This window comes from Galeopterus variegatus, unplaced genomic scaffold (genome assembly GCF_000696425.1).
Source record: "Galeopterus variegatus unplaced genomic scaffold, G_variegatus-3.0.2 Scaffold121, whole genome shotgun sequence".
In the NCBI taxonomy this organism is placed as follows: Eukaryota; Metazoa; Chordata; class Mammalia; order Dermoptera; family Cynocephalidae; genus Galeopterus; species Galeopterus variegatus.
Genome location: NW_007726232.1, coordinates 602,726 through 629,838, shown reverse-complemented (window position 1 = coordinate 629,838; position 27,113 = coordinate 602,726). Strand labels below are relative to the sequence as shown.

Below are 27,113 nucleotides of genomic sequence, written 5' to 3'. Positions count from 1 at the left end.
TTTTTTTTTTTTTTTTTTTTTTTGTCTTTTTCCGTGTCCGGCAACGGATCGCAACCCTCAGTGTCGCCCCCGTACCGGACTGAGACCGGCAACGGGATTGCAACCCTCGGTGTTGCCCCTGCGCCTCGCTCAGCCAGTGAGCGGGAACCGGTCTGTATGTGGGATCCGAACCCTCGGCGGGAGCGCCTCCGCGCTTCCCAAGTGGCGCACTAGCGCAGTGCGCCACCGGGCCGGCCCAAATACTTGTTATACTTGTATCCATTTTTTATTTGTATTATTTTTTATTGTTGTATTGTTACTTTTTATTGAATATTTTCAACCTGTGGTTGGTTGAATCTGCACATATGGAACCTGGAGGGACAGAAGGCCAATTGTACTTTATACCAAGTATATTTGCAAGAAACAATTTGAATAACTTAGAGGTTAATGTAAGGTCAAGATCTTTTACAAAAACTATATTGTAGAAAATTTATCCACCTTCCTCCAAATTTCAGCAAGAAGCTGTCTTTCAGAACATGTTTTACATATCACAAACAGGGCAAGAGCAACACATCCATAGGACATATCCCACTGTTAATTGAAAGGTGACCCCCATTTAAAATTCCTACCTGATTCGGTACGTGAAGAAATAGTGGGGTGGATGTACAGAACTAAGTTCTGGCAGAAACGATGTAGAAACTGAAACTGTAATATCCCCAGTTGTTGCTACACAGTCTGGATCATGAACATATCTAGGCAATTTAAAAAATTAAACATTTTAAAATCAACTAACTTCAATTCTATAAGATATAAGATTTGAAGACACAATGTAAAATAGTTTATATTTTACTTTAGGATAAAAATTTTAATCATATTTGGGACCCCAAAATTTAAATAATATTTGGGTATCATCCTATTAAACTTAGAAAAAACCAGAAACAAACTAAAAAAGCTTGGCGACTCTGGATCACTGTAATAACAGCAATCAAGGTTCAATGATCAGTGTTTCATATAGTGGATCTGTAATTAGTATGAAAACTAAAAAGGGCTTAACTTATCCCAGTTTTCAGAGCTAAGGAAACTTCTGAGACACCTAAAAACCCAGCTACACTTGCTAAATGGTGGCTCTGACAATAAAAATGTGTTAGCATGTTGTTCCTAAAAGCCTCTAATGTATAATTAACCTGTCATTTCTGCTAACCAGGCTACTGTGAATCAATATTACCTCTAACACTATCTACAATATCTGAATGTTCCATTTAGAGACAATAAATATTTGCCAGGAGTTAACAGTTACTGACCTGCTATTCAGAATGAATCTATTAATTGGCAAATGGCTTTTTGTTTTTTCAAAAAGAAACTATATGGCTACCATAAATTCATAGCTTCTAAATCAAAATCAGTTTTTTCTCTTGAATCTGCAAGATAAAAAAAATACTACCTATTTAAGTGTTTGGATGTTTTGCCTTTAAAATGAGAATAAAACTGTGAGATTTAAGATAATGAGAGATTTTATTAGCTTTCTTGGGAAACTTCATCTCATGATCTGTGACTGATGTTTTTTTCTGATTTATGATCATTTCAATCCCCAAAACCCCAAATGAAATACCTGAAAATTTGGTCTCTGATGATAGGGAAGCCACCTGATACAACATTGTTGACATAAGAAGTAAACCAGTCAGTAAAAGTAGCACCTATAAACCAGGAAGGGGGTGGGGGCAGGGAGAAGAAAAGGATAAAAAGTTGTAAAATCCATATAGGTAACAAGGAAACACTGTAATTTCTCTATGCTTAAGATGTGACACCAAAACTAGAAACATTTATAGATATAATTCTACTAGTACTTTATTAGGTCAATTTCTTTCTTTCCTTTTTTTTTTTAAAGATGACCGGTAAGGGGATCTTAACGCTTGACTTGGTGTTGTCAGAACCATGCTCACCCAATGAGCTAACCGGCCATCCCTATATGGGATCCGAACCCATGGCCTTAGTGTTATCAGCGCCACACTCTCCCGAGTGAGCCACCGGCCGAACCCTTATTAGATCAATTTCTGTTCTCAGTTCTATACCTCTTATTTCCCTAGGATTCAGACCCTCTTGCACTCCCAAACTAGTGTCAGGGAATCTTCCAACTACCTTCAAACTATTTTTTTTAACACTTATAATAAAATAATTGATTTTTAATCTTTAATTTGTTCTGTTACAAGAATAAAAAGCCTTCTATCTGTAACATGTAGAACATATATAACAAGGGATATGTAACAAGCTATGTGTAGGAAGAAACTATGAGAAATAAAAAGCCTGTCTATAATTTCTAGAACATATAGAACAAGGGATATGTAACAAGGTATGTGTAGGAAGAAACTATGAGAAAAATATAAGCACCCATCCTCAGATGATCAGGGTACATCCCTAGTCCAGGTATGTCCTGACTCATGCACAAAATTCTGGCAGAAGCCAGGCTCAGTCTGGGTATCTACCAGGGACGTGGCATTGTGGCATTCTGTACATCAGGCCAAGCCCAAAGTTGGTCTAGTTGCATACCACTATAGATTCAACTGCATAGTGGTCCTCCATATTCTGGCCCAAGTGACCAGCTTAAAGCAGAAAAGAATTACTGAAACAGTCCTGTCCAGACCACATATCCATGATCTAGTGATTGAATCAATAACAAGTATTATGTTAGTTATGTTTACCCCTTCCAGGTAACACAACATAACTCTATCAGACCCCTATTATTTATTAATACATCTCAGTGCCTTGCACATGCTAGTCCCTTAATTAATGTTGTTCAGTGAATTTCTTTGTAATGTGGTTTCAGTTAACCCAGTTCCTGTACTCTGCCACACTGAATGTCAGATGCTAAATTTATAGTACTTACTAATTATTCTATTAAGAGAAAAATGATAGAAGATATAATTTGTCTTGTATCTGAGGGAACAAAGCTTTAAAATTTTGAATACATCAATTGAGAGAAGGTAAACTATAAAAGTTGGCTCTTTTCAAATGTCTATTAATGGTCCATTCTGACTCATTATTACATGCTATTATATTCAAAGATCATTGATCATCTATCCACTTTGAGCAAGATATTAATTAATGAACTATATGGGAAACGTCATTAAAATTTATAACAGCTAGAATTTTATGTTTTCAGAACTAGTAATTTCTCTGATGAGTTTAAAAAATCATTTTGCATACTTCATGGAATGAAATGTTATATAAGAAAAAATAAATTTCTTATGGTTTACATAAGAAAGAAATTGGCATGGTGTATTTTAGTGTACTTAATTTATTACAATACATACCGAAGTGTTTAAGATGAGGACAGAACAGATAACATTTACTGCTAAACTTATCTGAACACAAACTGCAGTTTCCTTAAACATCTATTAATAGTATACTGAATACCAGTAGATGCCCTCTTATGAGTTACCAAAAAGTCCAAGAAAGTAAAACTAAGTTGAATCAACATGCAATTTATATGTTCTAAGATAGTTTAGCTTTTCAAGTAAGCCCATGTTTACGAGTTTCTTACATAGTACTGGGCTTTTATCAAGGGAGCTTAAAGGAATTTGCTTTCTCATCTTTCCTCCCAGCATTAACTCCCACCTCATCTCTTCTCAGTGTATCTCAAATATTTTACTTTGCTCTTCCATTCTAGGAGAATTCCCAGCTACCACAATAGTATCATCAGACCTTAGTACTCTGCTGTAGTGGTGGGGACTTTCATACCATGTCAGATGAGCACCAAACTAAGAGTAAGAGACTTACAGATCCTAGCCAGCTGCTTACTTTAGTGCTTGGGCAGCCTTCAGTTTATAAACTGAGTAGGACGGATGGACTAGAGCCATGATGATCAGCTCTGAAAGCGTGTGCTATGCAAAGATGCCAAGGAGGGCAATGAGCGTGGGCATAACCCCCAGAGGGTGCTTAACTTAGAAACCAGAGACCATATGAGTCAGAGTGAGCTGGGAGCTAGGGCCTAAATTTAAAAGCTTTTCATAACTTACTGGATAGCGCAAGATCTTCTTGATATTGGGATGTATACCACAAACCTGGAATGGGCCACAGTACGGAACGAATGAAGACTTACACTCTATTCAAGGTTCCAATTAGGATATATAATTAAATACAGACACCTTAGTCTAAAGGCCCCTTTACTATTAATATATGAGGATGTTTAATATGTGTCAGCAATACCTTTAAAAAGCATAACAGAAAGTCAGGAAGCTCTCTTAGGTGAGCAAAATCTAAGTAAGACAGATTGGATGAATAGCAAAGGGGTGAGCTACGCCAGCATACCAATTGAAGGGTTCTCTAAACCTACTTAAAAATAACCTTTTAAGGCTGAAAAAAACTAGTTATGCCAAGTTTATGAAGCACATAGTTTATACTGGTCTCTGAAAACTGCCGCTTCTGAGGTCTCTAATGTGGCTTAGTATGTTATATAGCATTAGCACCAAAAGAGAAAAAGTATAAAGTTGCTTGGTATAACCATATCTCCAATTATATATTAATATGACCAATGGAAAATGCATGTGTGTGTTACAAGAATTATTTACACATTCACAGCAAGTCTACACATTTTACTATTCTTTTTTTTTTTTTTTCCTTTTTGTCTTTTTTTGTGTCCGGCAACGGATCGCAACCCTCAGTGTTGCACCCGCACCTCGCTCAGCCAGTGAGCAGGAACCAGTCTGTATGTGGGATCCGAACCCTCGGCGGGAGCGCCGTCGCACTCCCAAGCAGCGCACTGTAGCAGTGCGCCACCGGGCCAGCCCCCACATTTTACTATTCTAAAGAAGAGTTCTTATAGCACAATATTGTATAGGGCATGGGTTTCTTCCAAACAGAAGCAAAATTCAAACAAAGTATAAGAGCTGTTCTAATGAGACCCTACCTAGATTTAGTATTTATAAACCAGCACACCTTAAGATATACGAGTATAAATTTGCCAGCTGCTCAAGTAACTGAAAAACTTTTTACTAACTAAATTTTTTTTAACCAGGAGGAAGAAGAGAAAAGAAAGACTTTTTTTCTCCTACCTATAATAAACATGTCAATAGCAGCTGGATTCCGAGCCATTTGGTCCTAGGTGAGAAAAAGAACATAATGGATAAAAATATACTTAATTTCTCATTGTTCATTATCTGTATCCTTCCCTGGAGACATGGCAAAACAGATAAAAATAAAAATAACTCAAGTGATCCAACCAATACTCAGATATTCCTCACACTTTTCAGTTGCTGCTCTTATGATTTCTATGTTTAGGCTCTTTCTATAAAGCCCTTAGAAGAGTGCCAGGCACTCCTCAAAAAGTTACAAACCTAAATAGTGCCGTTACTGTTATAATGAACTAAGAAATCATCCTTCAAGAAAATAATTAGGAAGCTGAGGTAAGAAGATATATGGTTTGTTGTCCTAGAAGAAACGGCTTTGAATTCAGTCAAGAGACCAGAGTAGTTCTAGGTTAATCACTTCTCTTGGTAAATGGAGAGACCAAACTACCATCCTACCAACCTTAAATTCCTCTTTTAAGTAAAAAGTTCACATTTAGGCAAAAATGAAGGCAGAAGTTGTACAACTGAGGAATTACTGAGAACTGAAGAAATAAAAATGAAACCAAACATGATGCTATTTTCTGTGGTTACATTAAAATCATAACTCTCCTAAAAAGGAACTACATTTTTCAACAAATTAAATACCTACTGAGGAGAGTTTTAAAAGTTTCTATTGCACTCAGAGTTTAAATCAAAAGATGTTTAAAAGCTAAATTTTTAAAAAGTCAGAAACAAATATTACAATTAATTTACTTCAACAAAAACCTCATTAGTTTTCCTTAAAATTCCTTTACACAAATCACAGCTTTCCCTCTGTATATACAATAGCTTGCATTGTTTGTCCAGTGGTAAAATTTTCTTTTGTCCTACATGTCATTGTGTTGCAATATCAGCTCTCTAGTTAGATAGGTCTATAATTAAAGTACCCATTCTACAGCCCTGAAAATACCTAATGTACCTATTTATGCAATCATCAGAACACATCTTAAAGCCACAATTAAACATACTCCTACTTACTGGGCACTGGTAGAAAACTTCATTTTTGTTTCGGCCCTCTGCAGCTTCCACTGCTATGTACTGACTCAAACCAGTATGTATGCAAAAAGTTAAAGGGAGACAGTATTTCAGTCCTTGTCTCTGCTGGAATCCTCCAGCAGCTGTGTCAACGTCTAACAAATCTTCAGAACGATAGTGATTAGACAGTGCCATACTTCCCAACAACCTGAGGAGAACACAGACTCAAAAATGTAATAAATTGCAGTGCCAAAAAAAAAAATAACAGCTAAAATTCATCTTTTTGATAAATAATAATTTCACATTGACGACTTTATAAGTATTGATTAACATGATAATTCTAAACTGGAAATACCAAAACACCACAATTTCTTTTTGTTTCTTTTTTTTGCCCAGTAAGGGGATCACAACCCTTGCACAGTGTGGCCTGCACCACGCTCAGCCAGTGAGCGCACTGGCCATCCCTATATAGGATCCAAACCCGCAGCCTCGGCACTCCCAGCACTGCACTCTCCTAAGTGAGCCACAGGGCCAGCCCTACAATTTCTATATATTAAATTCAAACTCTTGATTGGAAAGAAGATCCTGATTTAAATTAAAAATTAAATTAAATTTCTAAAATAGCTACATGTTAACTTTTTAAAAAGAAATAATTTTATTGCTTTCAGAAATCTATCTTACCATGATATATTGATTTGCCAGTGTTTGCTATTTATATGGTATGGCTAATTTAATGTTTAAAGGGATAAGTTCTCTCTGATACCTTTATCTTGATACAACATTTAGCTTAGTCTGTGCAACCAGATGGTATAAATGTGAATCAGACTATACCTTGTCCAAATTTTCATAAACTTGGAATGTGTGGGGTATAAATTAATTTCACTTCATAGACATGGTAGCAATGCAGATATCAAGGACTACCTAGTTGGTCCATAACAAGATTCCTATCTTAAGTCTCATTGCTTGGGCCATGTATAGAAAAAAATCTCTGTGCTGAAATTCATGACCTGTTCGTCATGTCAATTCTGGCCAACTCTTTTATTTTTTTATTTTTATTTTTATTTTTTTTAAAAGATGACCGGTAAGGGGATCTTAACCCTTGACTTGGTGTTGTCAGCACCATGCTCACCCAGTGAGCAAACCGGCCATCCCTATATGGGATCCGAACCTGTGGCCTTGGTGTTATCAGCACCGCTCTCTCCCGAGTGAGCCACAGGCCGGCCCCCTGGCCAACTCTTTTAACCAAGAGTTCAAAGAGCCTCTCCTGTTTGCTCTTGAAATATGGCAATTTTTCAACTTTGGCAAGTTTCATTTCAATAAGAAAATAGGACAAAACGTCTGTAACTTAGGCTTATCTAGACCTAACTGACTTCTATTTCTAACCCAAGTCCAATATTTGATTTCCAAATACTATCCTGTAATCTCAGTGTGATCACCTCTGGGATTCCCTGTACTCACTCAACCCTGACCTGAAATTGTAACAGAGCTTTAGATGATTCTTCACACACAATGGAACACAAGGTTCAGATAAAACAATGCAAAGATCTCTGTAAATTCTTATTAGCATTTCTTTTTTTTTTTTTTTTTGTCCTTTTTTGAGGCCACAATGCACTCAGCCAGTGAGTGCCGGTCATCCCTATATAGGATCCGAACCCGCGGCGGGAGCACTGCCACGCTCCCAGCGCCACACTCTCCTGAGTGTGCCACGGGCTCAGCCCTCTTATTAGCATTTCACAAGCATACTGTCTCTGAAATAACTTAATTTCATAAAAGTACAAAAGGAATAGAACCATTCAAAGCATACAGCTTTTAAACTGGGAATGAATCTGATGGCTAGTGCATGGTCTGCTTTTTTTTTTTTTTTTTCTTTTTGTTTTTTTTCGTATCCGGCAACGGATCGCAACCCTCAGTGTCGCGCCCGTACCGGACCGGGACCGGCAACGGGATCGCAACCCTTGGTGTTGCTCCCACACCTCGCTCAGCCAGTGAGCGGGAACCAGTCTGTATGTGGGATCCGAACCCTCGGCGGGAGCGCCACCACGCTCCCAAGCGGCGCACTGTAGCAGTGCGCCACCGGGCCGGCCCAGTCTGCTTTTAACAAAACTTCCCCAGTGAATACTTCATTTTTTAGAAGTAAATTTTAAATAGGTCATTTAATTATAGGCTATGCTTGAATATGACAAAACTCTTTCATTAGTTTAGTGTATGTAGCTCTGAACCAATTATCACTTTTTACATGTATAGTATATAGAATTTGCATCAAGCTCCCCAAACAATTTACCTGGCCTGTTACAGGATAAACACTTCAAGAGTTCTGAACAGTTTAGTTAAAATATATTCACACACACACATATCCTATATCCCACCCCAACCAGATTTCATTTTAAGTATAAGGATGTGTTAGTAGAAATGATGTTTTTATGAGATATTTATTTTGGTAAAATCTAATTCAAGTTACAGATTTTTGTCTTATGGATTGCTAAAGGAGGAAGATGGAATCCCTGTACTCTTTCAAATTGTTAAGAGTAACCAAAAATACAATTTATTTACTTTCATTCTAGAAAATAACTTGTATCATTAGGAATAACCAAAACATCAAACTTCTTACCCGGGAACCACTAACTTCTGCCCATTGTGGATACGATATGAACATCGATAATCATCAGGAAGCTTGCAACCGATCTGAGCTTCCACAGCATCGAGGTCTTCCTCTCGTGCACCCTCTGCAAATGCACAAAAAAAGTAAATTGTGAAAAAACAATAAGCCTTAAATCTAAGAAGAAATACAATCTATCTGCTAACCAAGGAAACAGTCTTAGAGAGAGTGAATTCTGTCCAAAATGTATTGCTGAAATATAGGGAAATGAATTAAAAATTCATTTGAAGCACTGAGCAAGCAAATTCCGTAGTTTCCTCCCAACAGAGAAAACACTGGCATTTAGTAAAATATGGAAAGGTGGGCACCATGAGATCCATAATAATTTTTTCACATTATACCGTAAATCTGAGTGTAGCTCTCATTTTTCTAAATCTAATTTATTCATACTGCTTTACTTAAAAAAAAAAATCAAAACCTAAAGAAGTTCTCTAAACTGATGTTGTTAAAGAGTTTTAATGTAGTCGCTTACTGGAAATATAGGATATAAGGTGTAGGTTCATGCTGTGAGGATGCCATTAACTTGAATTCTATTTTGCACATTTGTCAACTTGCCATATACTAATATTCTAGCTTTAAAAAGCAGGAAGCAATACAAATACCAAGAAAAGAGATCCACTTCCAGAAACGGGCCACTAGATTGTTGGACCAAATCTCTCACTGAATGCTGACAAAAAAATGGTTTCCAGACTTCTGGAGAACCACAAAGGTGGGGTGGGAGTTGGGGGTGGAGGTTGGAGGGTGGGATGAAGGGGTCCAGCAGAAGTGGGAAACTGAGAGGTTAGCCAGGCATCTGGAGCCACCTCATCACTGAGGTAATTGGCAATTCTGAAAGCAAACATGAGGCTGAGAGAACAAGAAACTGAGCAAAGCTTTAGGCAGTACCACAGGGCTGGAGTGTAAAAGAATTGGAGTTCAGGGTCCACAAAGGAGAAGGGGACCTGGTAAAACCCAAGGTTTTTTGGCTAGGATTCTGAAGAGTCATATCCCGGTAATAAGGGGAAACTGACAATAGTCCTCACAAAGACTAAAGCCCAACTTCCAATCATATCAATTCCTGAGTAGATTAAGGTGATCTGCCCATTGACTAGCTGCCAGCAAAACACAAAAGTAAATCACTAGAAGAAAATAACATTACTGTAAAACTCAAGTTATGTCTAATAATCAAAAAAAAAATGAAGCCTATAAGAAGGCAAGATCTGAGGGCCGGTTGGTGGCTCCCTTGGGAGAATGCAGTACTGATAACATCAAGGCCACAGGCTCAGATCCCTAAATAGGGATGGCCGGTTAGCTCACTTGGGAGAGCGTGGTGCTGACAACACCAAGTCAAGGGTTAAGATCCCCCTTACTGGTCATCTTTTAATAAAAAAAAAAAAAAAGAAGGAAGATCTAACTAAAGAGCAAGAGAGAAAACAGAAAATAGAACAAATCCACTGTCGTTAGTAAACATGGACTTCAAAATAACCACACTTGGTAAATTCAGTGAATTAAATGACAAGATGGGGACTTTAGCAGAGAATTAGAAACTATAAAAATGAATCAAATGGAAACTTAGAGCCAAAGAATATAATAAGTAAAATTAATATGCTGAAAGAGTTTAATAGCAAATTAAAGGTTTAAAGCTAAAGAAGAAATTATAAACTGGAAGCTGGGTCAGAAGACAAAAACGAGCAGATAAATACAAAAAGAGTGTAGGACATCTGGAAGAACACAGTGGAAAGGTCTAAGATACATGTATTGGAATCCTAGAAGAGGAAAAACAGAATAAGGCAGAAGCAGCATTTGAAGATGTAACAGCAGAGAATTTTTAAAAATTGATGCAAATATCAAACCATGATTCAAGAAGCACCATAAAACCCATGGAGAATAATTACAAAGAAAATTGGATCTAGAGACATAATTGGAAAACTGCTGAAAATCAAAGACAAAGAGAAATCTTAAAAGCAGAGGAGGAAAGGCACATAATTACCTCATAGGAACAACAGTAAGACTGACAGCTAAATTCTCAACAGAAACAAAAGAAGTCAGAAGAATAATATCTTCAAAGTGGTAAAAAAAAAATCACCGCCAACTAGAATTCTATATCCAGTAAATACATCCTTCAACAGTGAAGATGAAATAAATACATTTTTAGACAAAGAATATCCAAAAAAATTCAGGAGCAACAGTCCCTCATTCAAAGAAATACTACAAGGAATTCTTCAGGTGGAAGGAAAATGATCCCAGATGGAAACAAGATGCAAGAAGAAAAGAAGGGCAAGCAGAAAAGATAAATATGGATATAAATCTAAAATAATTTTGAATATATAAAATAATAATGTTTTCAGGGATATTAAGTACGTTGAAAATTAAAATCACGAAAATTATAATACAAAAGACATGAGGGAGGTAATTGGAGTTAAAGTATGCTAAGGTTTTTTCATTATCCAAGAAGTGGTAGAAATGCTAATTTACATTAAACTTTAATGTCAAAGATGCACGTTTTAATCTTTGGGGGGAACACTAAAAATGTTAGAGATACAAGAAATGGGAAGGGAATGGAATAAAACATAATTAAGAAGAACACAAAAAAGGAACAGTTAACAGGTGGGATAAATAAAAAACAAACAGAAACATGGTATATTTAAACTCAAAAACATCGGTAAATATATTAAATATGAATAGACTAAACAATCTAATGAAAAGACACACTAGCAGACCAGATAGAGAACAAAACATAATTATATACAAGAGACACATCTTAATGTAGCTACAGAAAAGAAAGCTGAATAGTTCTCCTAAAATCATATGAAATAGACTTTAAGGCATACAGCTATATGTATTAGGGCTAATGGAGGATTTTTCATAATGACAAAAAGGCTAAATTCACTACACAGACATTATAATTCTAATTTTATGCATTTAATAACACAGCTTCAAAATACATTTTAGAAAATGATAGAACTTAAAAGAGAAAAAGATATATCTACAATCATAGTGGGTGTATTAGTTTTCTACTGCTACAAGATTAGCAGCTTAAAACATTTATTCATTATTTCAGTTTGTGTAGGTCAGAAGTCCAGGCGTGACTCAACTGGATTCCCTGCTCAGGTCCCATAAGGCCAAAATCATGGCATCAACTGGGGTTGTTATCTCTCATCTCATGCATCTTACATAACTTATGCTTTAGATCCTCTTCCAAACTCATTGGTTGTTGGCAGAATTCAATTCCTTGCAGTAGTAGGACTAGGACCTCAGCTCCTAGAGGCCACTTGCCATTCCCTATGATGTGGTCCTCTCTACAACATGTCAGTTTGCTTATTCAAAATCAATAGAGAAGAGATACTCACACTTTGAATCTGACTTTTCTGGAAGGGCCCAGTCCCTTTTAAAGGCTCACCTGATTAAGTCAGGCCCACTCAGGATAATTTCTTTTGATTAACAATTAACTCAAATTCAATTAATTTGGGACCTTAATTATATCTATGAAATCCTTTACCTTTTTCATATAATATGACCTAATCACCAGAGTGAAATCAGTTATATTCACAGTACCACCTACACTCAAGGAGAAACAAGTATATCAGGCATGTACACCAGGGGATAAGAATCTTGGGGGCTATCTCAGAACTCTGCCTACCATAATGAGAGATTTTAGCATATCTCTCTCAGTAACTAATAGGACGAGTAGACACAAAACAATACAGAAAGAATGCAAAAGATTTAAACAAGATTAACAAATGTTACCTAATTACATATACAGTACTGAACTCAACTGCAGAATATACATTCTGTTCAAGCGTACACAGAACATTACCAGAACAGATCATATACTAGACCACTGAACAAGTCACAACACATTTTAAATGACTGAACTCACATAAAGTATATTTTCTAATCACAGTGGAATTAAATATAAATTATATAAAAAAGATGACTGAAAAGACCTGAAATGTTTGGGAATTAAGCAATACATTTCTATATAACCCATGGGTTAAAGAACAAATAAAAAGAAATAAGAAAACTGCATGATAATGAAAATACAACATATTAAAATTTCTGGGACAAGTTCATATGCTTAGAGAGAAATTTATAGCCATAAATGCATTTGAAGAAAACAAGAAAGCCTGAAAATCTATGATCTAAGCAATCACTGCAAGTCAGGAAAAAAACCACAGTCAATTCAAAAAGAAGGTATCAAAGGTATTAATGAAATAAAAAAACTAACATACAATAAAGGACTGACAAAGGCAAAATCCAGTTATTTGAAAAGATTAATAAAATTGATCAGTCTCTACCTAGCAAGACAGATTAAGAAAAATAGAAAGTAGACATAACTAACATCAGAAATGAAAATAGTGATATCATTACAGATCCAACAAGTATCAAAAAAATAAGAGAATATTTTGAAAAACTTTGTGTCAATAAATTTGAAAAGGCAGTTGAAGTGAACAATTTCCTACAAAAGCAACTTATTGAAACTGACATAAGAATACATAGAAAATCTGAATAGACCTATAGCTAATAAAGAAAATGAATCCTTAATTTAAAACCTCCAGGATTGAATGGCTTCACTGGTGCATTCTACTAATCATTTAAGCAAGAAATAAGACCAAAGCTTACATAAACTCTTCCAGGGAACAGAAAAAGAGGCAACACTCCCTGACTCGTTTTACAAGGCCAGCATCATCTTGATACCAACACCTGACAAGAACATTGCAAGAAAGGAAAATTACAGGCCAAATTCTCTCATGAACATAGATGTAAAAAATTCCAGTAAAATACTAGCGAATCAAATCCAATACATACAAAAAAGATAATATATTACAACCAAAGTAAGTTTATTCCAGGAATGCAAAGTTGGTTTAACATTCAGACAATCAATCAATGTAATTTACCACATTAACAGGACAAAGAAGGATAATCATATCTTAATCATAAGTCAGACAAGGCATTTGATAAAAATTCTATTACAAAAAACAAAAACAAAAAACCTCTTTCCAAACTAGGATCAGAAAGGACTTTCTTCAGTCTCATAAAGAATAGCTATAAAAACCCTACAGCAAACATCATATTTAAAGGTGAAATGTTAAAAGCTTTCCCTCTGTGATCAGAAAGATAAAGATGCTCAATATAATCATTTCTATCTGACATGGTACTGAAGGCCCTAGCCAGTGCAATAAAGCACAAAGAAGAAAGAAATGCTATATCAGAATTGGAAAGCTGGACATGCAACTGTCATTATTCTACATGCTTAGGAAAAGGCAAATTAAAACCACCACTTCACATCCATGAGAAAGGCTAAAATACAAAGAATGACAACGATAAAGTGCTGGTAGGAATATAAACTGGTAGAAACAATTTGGGAAATTAACACCATCTCTTGAAGTTTAATATAAGCATACTCTATAACCCAGGAAACCTAATCCTAGATACTTACTTGATAGAAATATGCTCATATGTACATAAAAAATGTACAGGAGTCCCCTTATCCACATATCCATATCAGGGAATATCTTCCAAGACCCCTAGTGGGTGCCTGAAACCAGGGATAGTACCAAATCCTATACATACTATTTTTATCCTATACATACATAACTACAAAAAAGTTTAATATATAAGTTAGGCACAAGGGGGCAAAGTGTGGAGGTTCACGCTTGTCCCCTTCCCCTTGGTCCCAGCTGTCCGCATGACTAGATGGCCTCAGACTGAGCAGGGGCAAGGCAGGGAGGGAATGGCACTGAGCAGGGCCCAGAGGGTGGCCAGCATAGTGCTGAAGTGAGGTCGCCCCAAACCTCAGACTGCCAGCACCACTGGATAAGGGATCTTGCATCCTCTCTTCCCCTGGTGAAGATGCAGAGCCAGGCAAGGAGCCATCAAGTATGGTGAACTCATCATCCTGGGATTCTGTGAGGAAGGAGGTAAGGAAATGGGCCGTTGGAGAGGGGAAGTGACTGGTCCAAGGGCACACAGCTGCTACATTGGGTGTCTGGCAAGTTGGGACAAGGGCCGCAGGCAAAGCCAGCTGGCATTGAGCCGCCAGCCACACACCAACAGAGTGAAGCCAGGCGTCACACACCACACCTCCACACCACTCATTTCCAACACACTGAGTAACTGTGGCCAGCACAGCATCTCGTACACACTCCCGGAGCCACTTGATCATCGTGGAGTACAGACATGACAGTGACAGACATGTTCCACATCGGCCGCTCCACGGACATGATCGACCTTGCAGTAACAGACACGTCCCCTGGAGGAGGGGCTGCCGAGGGCCCTTCTGCCCACAGCACCATCTCCTGCTAAGCCAGCTGCATCCTCTCTGACAACCAGCCACCCTCTACTGCCCATGTCTATGGGGCTGGCTTCGACACGTCCAGCAACATCTTCCTTGGAAAGCTGGCAGCCAAATGGTGGATCCCTGACCAGCCTAATGGATGGCCTGACCACCAATGGAGTACTGGTGATGCACCCAGCAGGGGGCTTCTCCGAGGACTCAGCCCCAGGTGTCTGGTGGGAGATCTCGGTCTGTGGGAACGTGTCTGCGCTGCTGCGGGACAGTCGTTCCACCCAGCAGCGGGGGAAGTTGGCGGAAAACTAGTCCCACGTTCTGCAGGACAGCTCACTCAGTGACCTGTGTGGGTCCATGCTACTGAGGCGCACACCAGCAGGGCTGCTGCGGACACCCACGCTGAAGCAGATGGAGGCCCAAAGGCAGGAGGAGAATGCCGTGCACCCCAGTGCCCCGTGGGCCTCAGCACGCTGGCCTTCCCCAGGCCGGCCTGAGGCCAACATGGTGCCTGACAAGCAGCAGCCCTGGGTCTATGTCCGTTGGGGCCATGTCCACGGCTACCATGGCTGGGGCTGACAGTGGGAGCAGGGTCCCCCCAAGAGCATGAGTGTCTTCTCAGCCACCTCGTAGGGCCCTGCATGCTGCTGTAGCTGGGCCAGGAGGCCAGCCTCTGCCTGGACCCTGGACCACCCAGCCATGCCTTTGCACCCTGCAGCCATGTCTGCTCAGAGAAGACTGCCTACTACTGGGCCCAGAAACCACTGCCCCCTGGTACCCATGCTTTCCACAGGGCCTGCCACATTTTAGGGGCCTGGCTCACCTGCAAGCATGGCTACGTCTGCCTCATTTTCAAGGGCCGCTGGACTAGGCTCCCCAGGGCCCCATGCTGCTGCACCTGCCTGCACACCCAGGCCACCACCTCCTGCAGCCCCGAGGCAGCTCTGCATGTGGGACACTACCTGCTGGGACATAGCCAAGACAGATGAACACAACACGTTGGATGGGCTATGCTCCTCCCCCCAATTCTGGCCCCCAGGGGTCCCAGGATCTCTACCCCAGTCATACTGATGGAGCCTTCAGCACCAGCTCTGTCCCCCAGCTGCTGGAGGGAAGCTCAGCCCATGCCCTTGCCCTTTCTGGGCCTCCCACATCAGCAACCGACACTGTGTGCTGCGGGAGTGAAGGAGCAGTGGACCCCTGACCCCCAGCTTCGGCTGGCTGCACCCTGAGCCTGCCAACCCAATTCCAGATATTCATCCCTCCTGCTGCTGCCCTGGGTTCCTCTATAAACCGGGCTGCTCAGCTGCCCTGTCCAAAAACAAATAAATAAATAGATAAATATAAATAAATAAGGCAAAAAATAAATAAATAATAAAATAGAAAAATTGTAATAGTATACTATAATGAAAGTTACATGAATGTGGTCTCTCTGTCTCTCTTGAAAATCTTAATGTTTTTGTATCGTGGTTGACCACAGGTAACTGAAACTGCAGAAAGCAAGACTGCGGATAAGGAGGGACTACTGTACATAAAAATGTATAGCATTATTTGTAATAGCCAGAAGTGAAAATAACCTGAATATCCATCAACAGGAGAATGAATGTATACATTGTGGTCTACTCATATAATGGAGTACTATACTGCAACAATGAACAAACTACTGTTACACACAACACATTTGAATCTCACAAACAAAATAGAAACAATTCATACAAAACACATACTTAATTGCACAATTTCTATAAAGTTTGTAAAGAAAGAAAGCTACTTGAGAGCAATCAGGATAGTGGTTGCATCTGTGAAAGAGGGAAGGGCTATGAAGGGGCCTTCTAGGTACAGATAATATTCTACTTCTGGAGGGTGTTACAATGGGCATGTTCACTTTGTGATAATTCAATGCATTGTACACTTATGATTTGTGCACATTTCTGTAAGTTTAGTTTACATCACTAGTGATATCATGTACCCCCAGATATAATGTGATGAGAGGGACACTTCAGGTCTGTGGTAATCTTTCTAAAAACCCATAACTCCAGTCTAATCATGAGTAAAACATCAGACGACGCCAATCTGAGGGACTTTCTACAAAATACGTGATGAGTACTCTCTCAGAACTGGCAAGGTCCTAAAGACAAGGAAAGATGGAGAAACTACCACAGACCAGAGTACACTAAGGAGATACAATAACTCAATGCAGTGTGGTATTCTAGACTGGATCCTCAAACAGAAAAAGGTAATTAATGGAAAATCTAGTGAAATAAAGTCTGCAGTTTAGTTAATAGTAATGTACTAGTGAAGACTTTTTAGTTTTGGTAAATGTCCCACAGTGGGATATACTGGGGTACCTGAACCTGGGTGAGGATGTACAAAACTCTTGGAACTGTCTTTGCAACATTCCTGTAAAGCTCAAATCATTCTAAAATGGAAATTTTATTTAAAAAAAGAAAGTTTATGGGCTGACCCGGTGGCGCACTGCGATAGTGCGCCGCTTGGGAAGCGTGGCGGCGCTCCCGCCCGAGGGTTCGGATCCCACATACAGACCGGTTCCCGCTCACTGGCTGAGCGAGGCGCGGGAGCAACGCCGAGGGTTGCGGTCCCGTTGCCGGTCCCCAGTCTGGTACGGGGGCAACACTGAGGGTTGCGATCCGTTGCCGGACACGGAAAAAGACAAAAAAAAAGAAAGTTTAGTACCAAAGGAACCAACCTGAATAGCTGCCTGAACCAGTAAGCTGGATGAGGAAAGAAACTAAATATTTGTATGGTATGTGGTACATATTAGACATTTAACACGTAAAAAAAAAATTCTTGGAGGGGCCGGCCCGGTGGCGCACTGGATAGTGTGCCGCTTGGGAAGCGCGGCGGCGCTCCCGCCCGAGGGTTCGGATCCCACATACAGACCGGTTCCCGCTCACTGGCTGAGCGAGGCGCGGGAGCAACACCGAGGGTTGCAATCCCGTTGCCGGTCCCCGGTCCGGTACGGGGGCAACACTGAGGGTTGCGATCCGTTGCCGGACACGGAAAAAGACAAAATACAAAAAAAAAAAAAAAAAATTCTTGGAGAGAGCGAGACGAAAAATGTAAAACAAAACCACAAACAACAAACATGACAAAAAATGATATATAAGGAAATGTATGTTACAATACAGTAAAATCAAGGTTGAAATAGGCATGCTATTATTACGATGGAATTTGGGAGCCAGAGAGACCAGGATTCAAATCTTGGCTCTACCACTTACTGACTGTGTGACTTCTGATAAGTTATTTCACTTTTAATCCTGTTTCCTGATCTGCAAAAGGAGGATAATACCACCTACCTCAGAGAATTACATGGAGGATTAAATAAGACTTCAAGTGCTTAATAAAGTGCTTTACTGGCACTCAATAAATATTCATTTACTGCACCCCTACTCCCCCGCCTACTCATATGAGAAAGCATGATAACAAGGAGCCAAGAAACCTAGATTAGAGCTCTATCACTTATTAGTTATGGGACCTTGCACAAGTCACCTTAACTCTCTGGGTATGATTTTTTACCTGTAAAATGAGGGTACTAGTATAAATCAGGGGTCAGCAAATTACAGCCCACAGACCAAACCCTGGCCTGCCACCTGTTTCTGTAAATAAAGTTTTATTGTCACACAGCCACACCCATTTGTTTATGTATTATCTATGGCTGTGCAACAACAGCTGGGTTGAGTAATTGTGACAGAGACCATGTGTCTCACAAAACCTAAATATTTACTATCTGGCCCTTTAAAGAAAAAGTTTGCCAACTCCTGACCTAAATGATCTCTAAGGTCCCTTTCAACCCTAAAATTGTAAGCCAACACTTAAAGTAAATAGGAAAATTTTACTTTTTTATTTTTCTATTTTTTACTTTTTTAAAAGATGACCGGTAAGGGGATCTTAACCCTTGACTTGGTGTTGTCAGCACCATGCTCTCCCAAGTAAGGTAACTGGCCATCCCTATATAAGGATCCGAACCCGTGGCCTTGGTGTTATCAGCACCACACTCTCCCAAGTAAGCCAAGGGCCAGCCCTTAAATATGAAATTTGAAGATAAGCAACAAGAACCATATACCATTATATACCATAATTTCAAGATGCTCCATAAAAATTTCCTCAAGGCCAAGGCCTATTTGCTTTCCAATTTTCCTTTTTATCTGTCACCTCCATAACCTTGAAATTGAACCAGGGTCTGTGGTACCTGAGGTGAGCAGCTAGGTTCCCAAATCAGTTCTAAAATTCAGAAGCCTAGAGTTCACATAATCCCAAACACCATTGATATGGAAGATCCTTTATCCTATTACAACTCATGGCAAAGTCCCAGAGAACTGGCACCTGGGAGTAAAACACGAGCTGTCAAGGAATTCTCTGACAACCTCACTTCCAACTGCTAGGTACAGAATGGTGAGTAGAGAGACTGGGAATACCAAATTGGGTGCAAAAAAAAGGGGAAGAAAAAAAAAAGGGGGCCGGCCCGGTGGCGCACTGGAGAGTGCGCCGCTCGGGAGCTCCCGCCGAGGGTTCGGATCCCATGTGGTGACCAGTTCCCGCTCACTGGCTGAGCGCGGCGCGGGCGCAACACCGAGGGGTGCGATCCCGTTGCCGGTCCCCAGTACAGGCGCGACACCGAGGGTTGCGATCCCGTACCGGTCAGTAAAAAAAAGACAAAAAGGAAAAAAAAAGGGGGGGGGGGAAGAACCTGCTACATATCTTTAGTTTCTTCCTTTCTTGGTAGCTCTATGCCTAAGAGGAGAACCAGGTCTACATTCTCATTCCAAATGTCCTAATATTGGACTAGCTCTTACAGAGTCCTAAGACAAACTAAACAACACAGGATAGGTCCTCTCTCCCTTCAACCAATGTTAAAGACCATAGCTCTGGAGTCAGCCCTATATTTGAATCCTGGCTCTGCCTTTTGCTTTGTGATGGTAAACAACTTACTTAGTTTTTTATGTAATTACCTATCTCACAGGTTTTTTGCAAATTAAATAGAGTAATACGAAATACTTAACAGTGCCTAGCTTTGTGTTTAATAGCTATTGTAAGCCCTTACCTATTTTACTTATTACCACCAGATACCTATTTTCAGAATTATTTTCCTCTTGAAATATTTAACCCCACATATCAGGTAAATAAAAATATTTTTTTCTTTGAAAAATATAAACTCTTAAAAATATCAATCAAGGGTACTTCCCTTTGAAGCTCAACTCCACTCTCTCTGCCAAATTATTCTTTCTTAGACCTTCTACCAATTCAGTTTTAAGCATCTGATCACATAATCATGATTTGTATGAAAATAATATTTGTAAAAGAAATTATAGTAGAAATATGAAATGTAAAAGGAATGCCATTTCAAAAGAGTCTGTAGTTCTAAAGGAAGGTAACATTTGAGAAGAACTGATTCCAATTTCAGCTTAGCAAAACCAAAAACGTGTACAATGACCGTCAGTGGAGAAATCTGAAAAAAACTTGGATGGTAAAGCAGATAAGTAGCAATATATCTGTAATTTATCCATGCATTTTTATGTGCATTAATTAAAAAATCAAAACAATGTAAATAGCTTGTTAATATTTCTTCCCAAAATTGGATGATAATAGTGTGGTAGAAAGAGCACAGATTCTGGGGTCTAATAGACCTCAGTTCAAATCTTAATTTCAATACTCTGTACATTTCAAAATAAGAACAAAAGTTTTCCTTACTCTATTATGCTCCTCTTATACTCTTAAAGACCCAGGTTCTTTCCAAATATTAGACTTACAAATATTTACTTGTATTTGAAATAGGAAAGAACGTTGATATAGTAGGCAAAGTTTTTTAATTAAAAAAAAGCTTTTAAAAGAAATCACAATAGATATTCACAAGCAATCTTAGCATTACTAGTTTCTTTATATAAAACAAATAAAAGGATAAAAGTTCAGCCTTCCTTCTAATAGCCATGTGGTTCCCAAGGCTGAGCAAAAACAGAGCAAGCACTAGAGCAAAGTCCTTTTGGTGATAATTGTGTTCCACTTCCTTGGCCAAATGTGAATGGTAAATTATAGACAAGGTTCAATTAGCACAGTTGCACAGATGGTAGAGATTCAAAGTTACTTAAACTAACCTATTTATAGTAATAGTAACTAAAATGGGGAAGGGAGACCCTGCATTCCCAGTACCTTTCAGAGATAAAACCATCCGAGGACACCTGGGCTCCAAGTATTTCTTGAGATCATCCCAGGCCTTTTTAATAGCAGCATAATGGTCAATGTATCTTCCTACATCAGAGTAAGTATCTATGAAGAGAGATTTCCAACACTGATTCTTCTGCATTTTCTCTTCCCTAAATAGTTTTAAAAGATGAGATTAAAAAATTTTTGAAATCATATTAACATATATTTTAGACATTTACCAACATACTTTATTGGGAATATGTGGTTACTTTTGCCTTCCTTTTCATTTAGTTTATCCACAAATGAAGACAGCAAAAAGTGATATATATATATATCTCAAAAATTTAACGGAAGTTGCTCCTGGGATAGGAGGATTATGAGTCACTTATTTTTGTTACTTCCTACTTATTTTTCCTAAGTTTCCTAATCCTTAATACATATTGTATACATGTATTGAAATACTCTGTATTAATACTCTGTACCTCATAAATATGTACAATCAACACATTTCAATTAAAAAATAAAAAGTATATATTATGTAAATAATATATGGGGTATAAATTTGAACCTACTCCTAAAAATATACCAATTACAAAAATTTTAAAGGTACATGTAGTTGTTCTATTTTAAAGAATACTTAGAATCTAATATTAATTTAATATATCTATATTAGATTAGCCAGAGAATCATAAAGCATCAAAATAATTACATGATTCAACATTTCTATTTGGCACAATTCCCCAAACATTTACTGAGTGTACACTTAGTCAGTGAGGACATAAAAAATAAGACATTTTTTTGCCTTAAAAATTGTATAGTTTAATCAGGATGAGGTGCAAATTTAAGATTCAGAAGTGGTACAGTTTAAGGCAGCCACATAGGGTCTTAAAGTAACATACTAATGAGCTTGGACCTTAATCAGTAGAGAATGGAGAGCCCCTGAAGGATTTTAAACGGGGTGTTAAAAGCAGAATTTGTGGTTGTGGTTTGGGAAGGATAGATTTAAGAGGTATAAAACTAGAGGCAAAAAGATGAGTTAGGAGGGTTTTATAGTAGTCCTGGTAAGAGATAATGCACTTAATTAAAACTGCGGTAGCTAGATGAAATGAATAGGAGGACTTGAAAAATATACAGAAGCTAAAATCAGAAAGGCTTGGTAATTGAATAAATGTAGGAAAAGAGGGAGGAGATGTAGGATGATTCCTAATTCTGGCTGGGATGTCCTGGCAGATAGTGCTGCCATGAAGATTAGGAATGCAGAAGGATAGGTTTAGGAATGAGTTAAATTCAGGGTGATTTTTTCTTGGGGGGGGAGAGCATCTTTTTATTAATCTAAATAATATATACAAATATTACCAGATTTGGGAGTTAGAAGCATACAGGTAGTTACTGTAAACTGCGACAATGCATGCAGGAGAGTTCACAGAGGGAGAAGAGCAATGGGCCAAGGCCAGAACCTTGGACAATCAGGACAGACTAGTGTTATGGAAACCAAGGGCCAAGTTTCAAGAATACATATTCCCCATATACTCACTCAGATATCAGCCAGTATTTTTTACAATGTCTTCTCCACAGCGGATCATGACTTGATAGCTGGCTAAGTCTTCGACTGACATAGCAACAACTAGCAGTAACCAGAGTCACGATTAGTATGAAAGAAAATAAGAAAACAATTTTAAAACAAAGATTAAAATATTAAGTTTTGTTTTATTCTTTTGCTTTTCTTATTTTCCACTTACTACCCTTATAATTACAAAACAATATTTCCTAAAACCTATTTAACATGTTAGCTAGTATAATTACCTTGTGAGTAATAAAATCTTAACTATTTTGTTTGTAAATAAACCCTGAAATCTCTACAATTGTAATTATCATAAGAAAGTCTGCAAAACATACATACCATAGAGTTAATCTCAAATCAAGGAGATTTTCTACATTTATTATCAGGACAGTAATCATTTCTACATATAGGAAGAAATGTTATTCAGGTATACACAAAGCGGGTTTTAGTTTTTTTCCAAGACCTATAAGATGTATGTTACTAAATGCATAGGCTCTTTGTTTTGTTCCAATTTTTTCTTAAAGGAAAGAAATACTGTAGCCAAAAACACTTTTTCATTAAAGCAACTATTGGAGAGTCCACCTACAAAGGGTACCCAAATCATAATAGCTGATTCAATCAATATTCATGGCTATCTAAGTTATCAGCTGCTCCAAAACATGGAACATTAGAAGTAAATATTTATCTTACTTGATAGAGATTTCTAACACAATAGTTCTCCAATCCAGTAATTGATACACTATGTAATTAATTTGCAAAAAGAATGAACCTAAGATTTAAAAAAATGGATTTGTTACAGAAAGTAGGTATTCAAAGATCTCACTTGGAGAGTAGTTAATCAATTAATGGAATCTTAATTCACATGGGGTTTATCAAGGCCATGAGTAGGGCTTGTTAAAAACCAATCTATGGTAAACAAAACAGCCTTTGTTCGATTTTCAGATTTTACAAACACCACTTTCATCCTTTTCTGCCAAGTCTAAGAGACGCCCAAATTAACTTGCATAAACATAGAAATCCTGATGGTTTTGTGAATCCAGGTTCCATTCCCTCTTTTCATGATTCCTCTCCCTCTACTGCCCTAGCAGTTTACAAACAAAATAATCTGCAAAAAGCACCACAGGTGAATTCAATGCACATCAATGTTGAAAACAACTGTTCTAGAGATTCTGATTCAGTTGGTTTGGAGTGAGATCTACACCCCAGGCATCTGTATGTTTAAAAAGTGCCATAAGTAATTCTGAAACATAGTAAAGGTTGAGAATGGTAGACAATAAATCACCCAGGAATGGAGAAGGCATCATGCAATCTCAAATTCAAACTATGCAACTGATACTACACGATGATCCCAATGGATTCATCCAATCTAACACGCCATAAGTAATTCTGAAACATAGTAAAGGTTGAGAATGGTAGACAATAAATCACCCAGGAAATGGAGAAGGCATCATGCAATCTCAAATTCAAACTATGCAACTGATACTACACGATGATCCCAATGGATTCATCCAATCTAACAGAGTCTGGTTCAGCAAATACGTACCAAAAATGTCAGGACTTAGCACTAGGCTAGACACTTGGCAAAGCTTGGCTGTATGATGCAGGAAAGAGGCTGCAGTACACTGGACACTTTTCTGTGGATGGTATTCAACTCAATTTATTTCCACAGGCATTTGTGGAGGGATCATGTCACTTCTGTTTAAAATACTGATTGCTACCTACAGCATTTAAATAAAATCTGATCTCCTCACCTTGGCTCACAAAGTCCTGCAAGATCTCACCAGCCTCACCTCAAGCCACTCTGCCTGTGAGTCACTTCCCACCTCTAGCAACACCAGCCTTCTACCACCTCCAACACGCTATGCTGTTGAACAGTCACATTCAACAGTCCTATCAGCCTCTGAACACACTGTTCCCTCTGCCAGGACCGCACTATGCCGTGCTTCATATACAGCAGCTCAGGGCTGGCCAGTTAGCTCAGCTGGTTAGAGCGCAGTGTCCTAACACCAAGGTCAAGGGTTTGGATCCCCGTATAGGCCAGCTGCCAAACACACACACACACACACACACAAAAAAAAACATACATAGCAGCTCCTTCCAATTTGAATTGACTGCCTCTCCCTCTCCATTCCTTAACAGAGCAGTCTATTTTCTTCGTAGCACTTAGCACCTTTTTTTTTTTTTTTTTGTCCTTTTTGAGACTGGCCGCACTGCACTCAGCCAGTGAGCGCACGGGTCATCCCTATATAGGATCCGAACCTGCCGCGGGAGCGCTCCTGCGCTCCCAACGCTGCGCTCTCCAGAGTCCGCCACAGCTCGGCCTAGCACCTCTTATAATTATACACTTGTCTGCCTTTCATCTTGCCCACTAGACTGTAAGCTCCATGAAAGGGACCTTATCTGTCTTGTTCACTACTGTATCCCCAACATTGAACAGGCTGGCATATAGCATAGTGTGTGGTATGCTGACAGAAGTCTGATTTGGCTAAAGTGGACTGTGCAAATATGACAGTGGAGGAGAAATAAGGCCTGAAAGGCCTTAGATAATAAGCCGCATAATAAGGGCCTTAAATGCTCCAGAAATTTAGGTTGTGGTCTGTAAACAACAAAGGGGTATTATAGGTTTTTAAGGAGAATGACAGCCAGATCTGTCTTGCAAAGAACACTCTGGCAGCAATCAAAAGTGTGCGGTTGGGAGGATTGGTGGAAGTTTTGATTGTAAGAGGCTATAGCAACAGAATATTTCAGATGAAGACTCTTCGAGCTGGGACAGCCTATCCAAAAAGAAAAACTTTGTCTGCTTTAGTAGCAGAGAAAAATGTATTTTCTAGGGAAAAAAGTGTTAGTAGCTACTAGTACAGGTACTAGTACCGGTAGAAACCAGAAACTCCATGTATCTCTGTGTCACCACTTAGCTAAGTCAACCTACAGCTATCTGTAACTTCAAGAAATCCATATTTCTAAAAGAACCCCTAATAATGCAGTACACAATCATCAAATGGCTAGAATCCAGTGGTTAATCCAAAAAAAGAAAAGAAAAACCAGAAGAAATCTCTCCTACTCATCCTACGAGGGCGATTTTGCCTCCTCTGCAAATATATATGGTAGCACAAGAAACTCAGAGCCATGCCACCGGCTGTCAGGGATGTAAACAATCCCGACACCTGGGGGACGGGGGCGGGCAGCGGCCATTTCTTCTACAATTCCAGACAGTCCCAAGTTCTGAAGGAATTGGACATTTAAACATCCTTATCAGCAATCGTTTATTTTCGGAACAGATGCTCATAATGTGGGCAATCCAAGGTGTACAGGAGACAAGACGGTCACCTGTATTGCACCACCAGAAGTCAGTACTAAAGCACAAAATCCAACATTCAACCGTAAGGAGGAGGACTGAGAGCAAAACAATTCTCAAGCCCAGAAGTCTCCGTGTGAGCCCTGCCAGCGATTATGGTGCCGGGGAAGTCGCGCCTGGGGGGTCAGGGGTCGCCTGGCTCCTCCTCGCGCGCCCCACCTGCCCACTACCGCACCAGACCCCGCAGGCCCGGGTGCCAACAAGGGGCAGCGCTCTGCCGGGACAGGGGCTTTTCCACAGCGATCAGGGCTGGGCCAGACCGGGCGGAGACCAGGGACCGGGTCCGCGGGGCGCCTTGTAACTGGGCCTCGCCGAGGCCTGGGAGAGAGGGCTCCCGTCGCTTGTCCGGCCTGGGCCCGGGAGGGGAGGAAGACCTCAGGGCGGGGCCCTCTCCACTCCCGTCTCGCCCCGGTCCCCGGGTGGCTCTGCAGGATAAGGGCGGCCCTGGCATCACCTTCTGGTGCCGCGGGAGTCTGGGTCCTGTCTGCGGCCCCGGCCTCCTTCCCTCCTGCCTCACTGCCTCCTCTCTCGGTGTCCCCACCCCTGCCACGCGCGTCGTCCCATTACTTGATTAGGTCCCGGTAGTCCAAGAAGGATAAGATGAGGAGCAGGGGATCGGTGGGCAGCGATTCTAGGGTCAGCGGTCCCGTCTCGGCCTCCATGGCCGCCATCTTGCCGGGCCCGGTGCAGGCCTGGCCCCGCCCCGGCCCCGCCCCCCGCCCCTGCCCGAGCCTCTCTCCGAACCTCTCCCCACTTGCTTGCACAGGTTTGTTATGTAACCGCCGAGCCAGCCGCGCCCTCGGGGCGGGCCTAGGGGGCGGATCCCAGGGAGCCCCCGCCCACTCCCCCGCGAGCCCAGAGACAGCGCACCGGAAACCCTCCGTGTCTCGGATGCCGGCTGATGGAGCGGTCATCGTTCCCTGCTCTCCGGCTCCTCACCAAATCGCTCCTGCTCTCTCGCATTCCGGTGCCTAAGCTGGCCCGGCCCGGACCCCTGTCAGTCTTTGTTTCCCATGCTTCTGCTTCCGGTCCCTCCAGTCCCTCACGCGAAATTTTAC

At 40.0% G+C, this 27,113-nt stretch overlaps 1 protein-coding gene and 1 pseudogene across 2 annotated transcripts in view; one reads left to right on the top strand and one right to left on the bottom strand.

Annotated features, from left to right (window-relative positions):
* FBXO3 (F-box protein 3) overlaps window positions 1-26,782 on the bottom strand; it is a 37,232-nt gene extending 10,450 nt beyond the window's left edge. The window contains exons 1-8 of one of the 2 annotated variants that reach the window (XM_008587985.1): window positions 26,623-26,782; window positions 22,674-22,763; window positions 21,146-21,309; window positions 8,665-8,779; window positions 6,060-6,264; window positions 5,028-5,073; window positions 1,589-1,673; window positions 609-731 (exon numbers count right to left, since the gene is read on the bottom strand). In XM_008587985.1, the coding sequence (XP_008586207.1) occupies window positions 609-731; window positions 1,589-1,673; window positions 5,028-5,073; window positions 6,060-6,264; window positions 8,665-8,779; window positions 21,146-21,309; window positions 22,674-22,763; window positions 26,623-26,726 (932 nt within the window). In that variant the 5' untranslated portion in view covers window positions 26,727-26,782. Of the gene's footprint in view, window positions 1-608; window positions 732-1,588; window positions 1,674-5,027; window positions 5,074-6,059; window positions 6,265-8,664; window positions 8,780-21,145; window positions 21,310-22,673; window positions 22,764-26,509; window positions 26,527-26,622 lie in introns of those variants that run through there. The other variant, XM_008587993.1, reaches the window with a different exon arrangement.
* LOC103603538 lies at window positions 10,161-16,184 on the top strand (annotated as a pseudogene).
* Window positions 26,783-27,113: the final 331 nt, after the last annotated feature.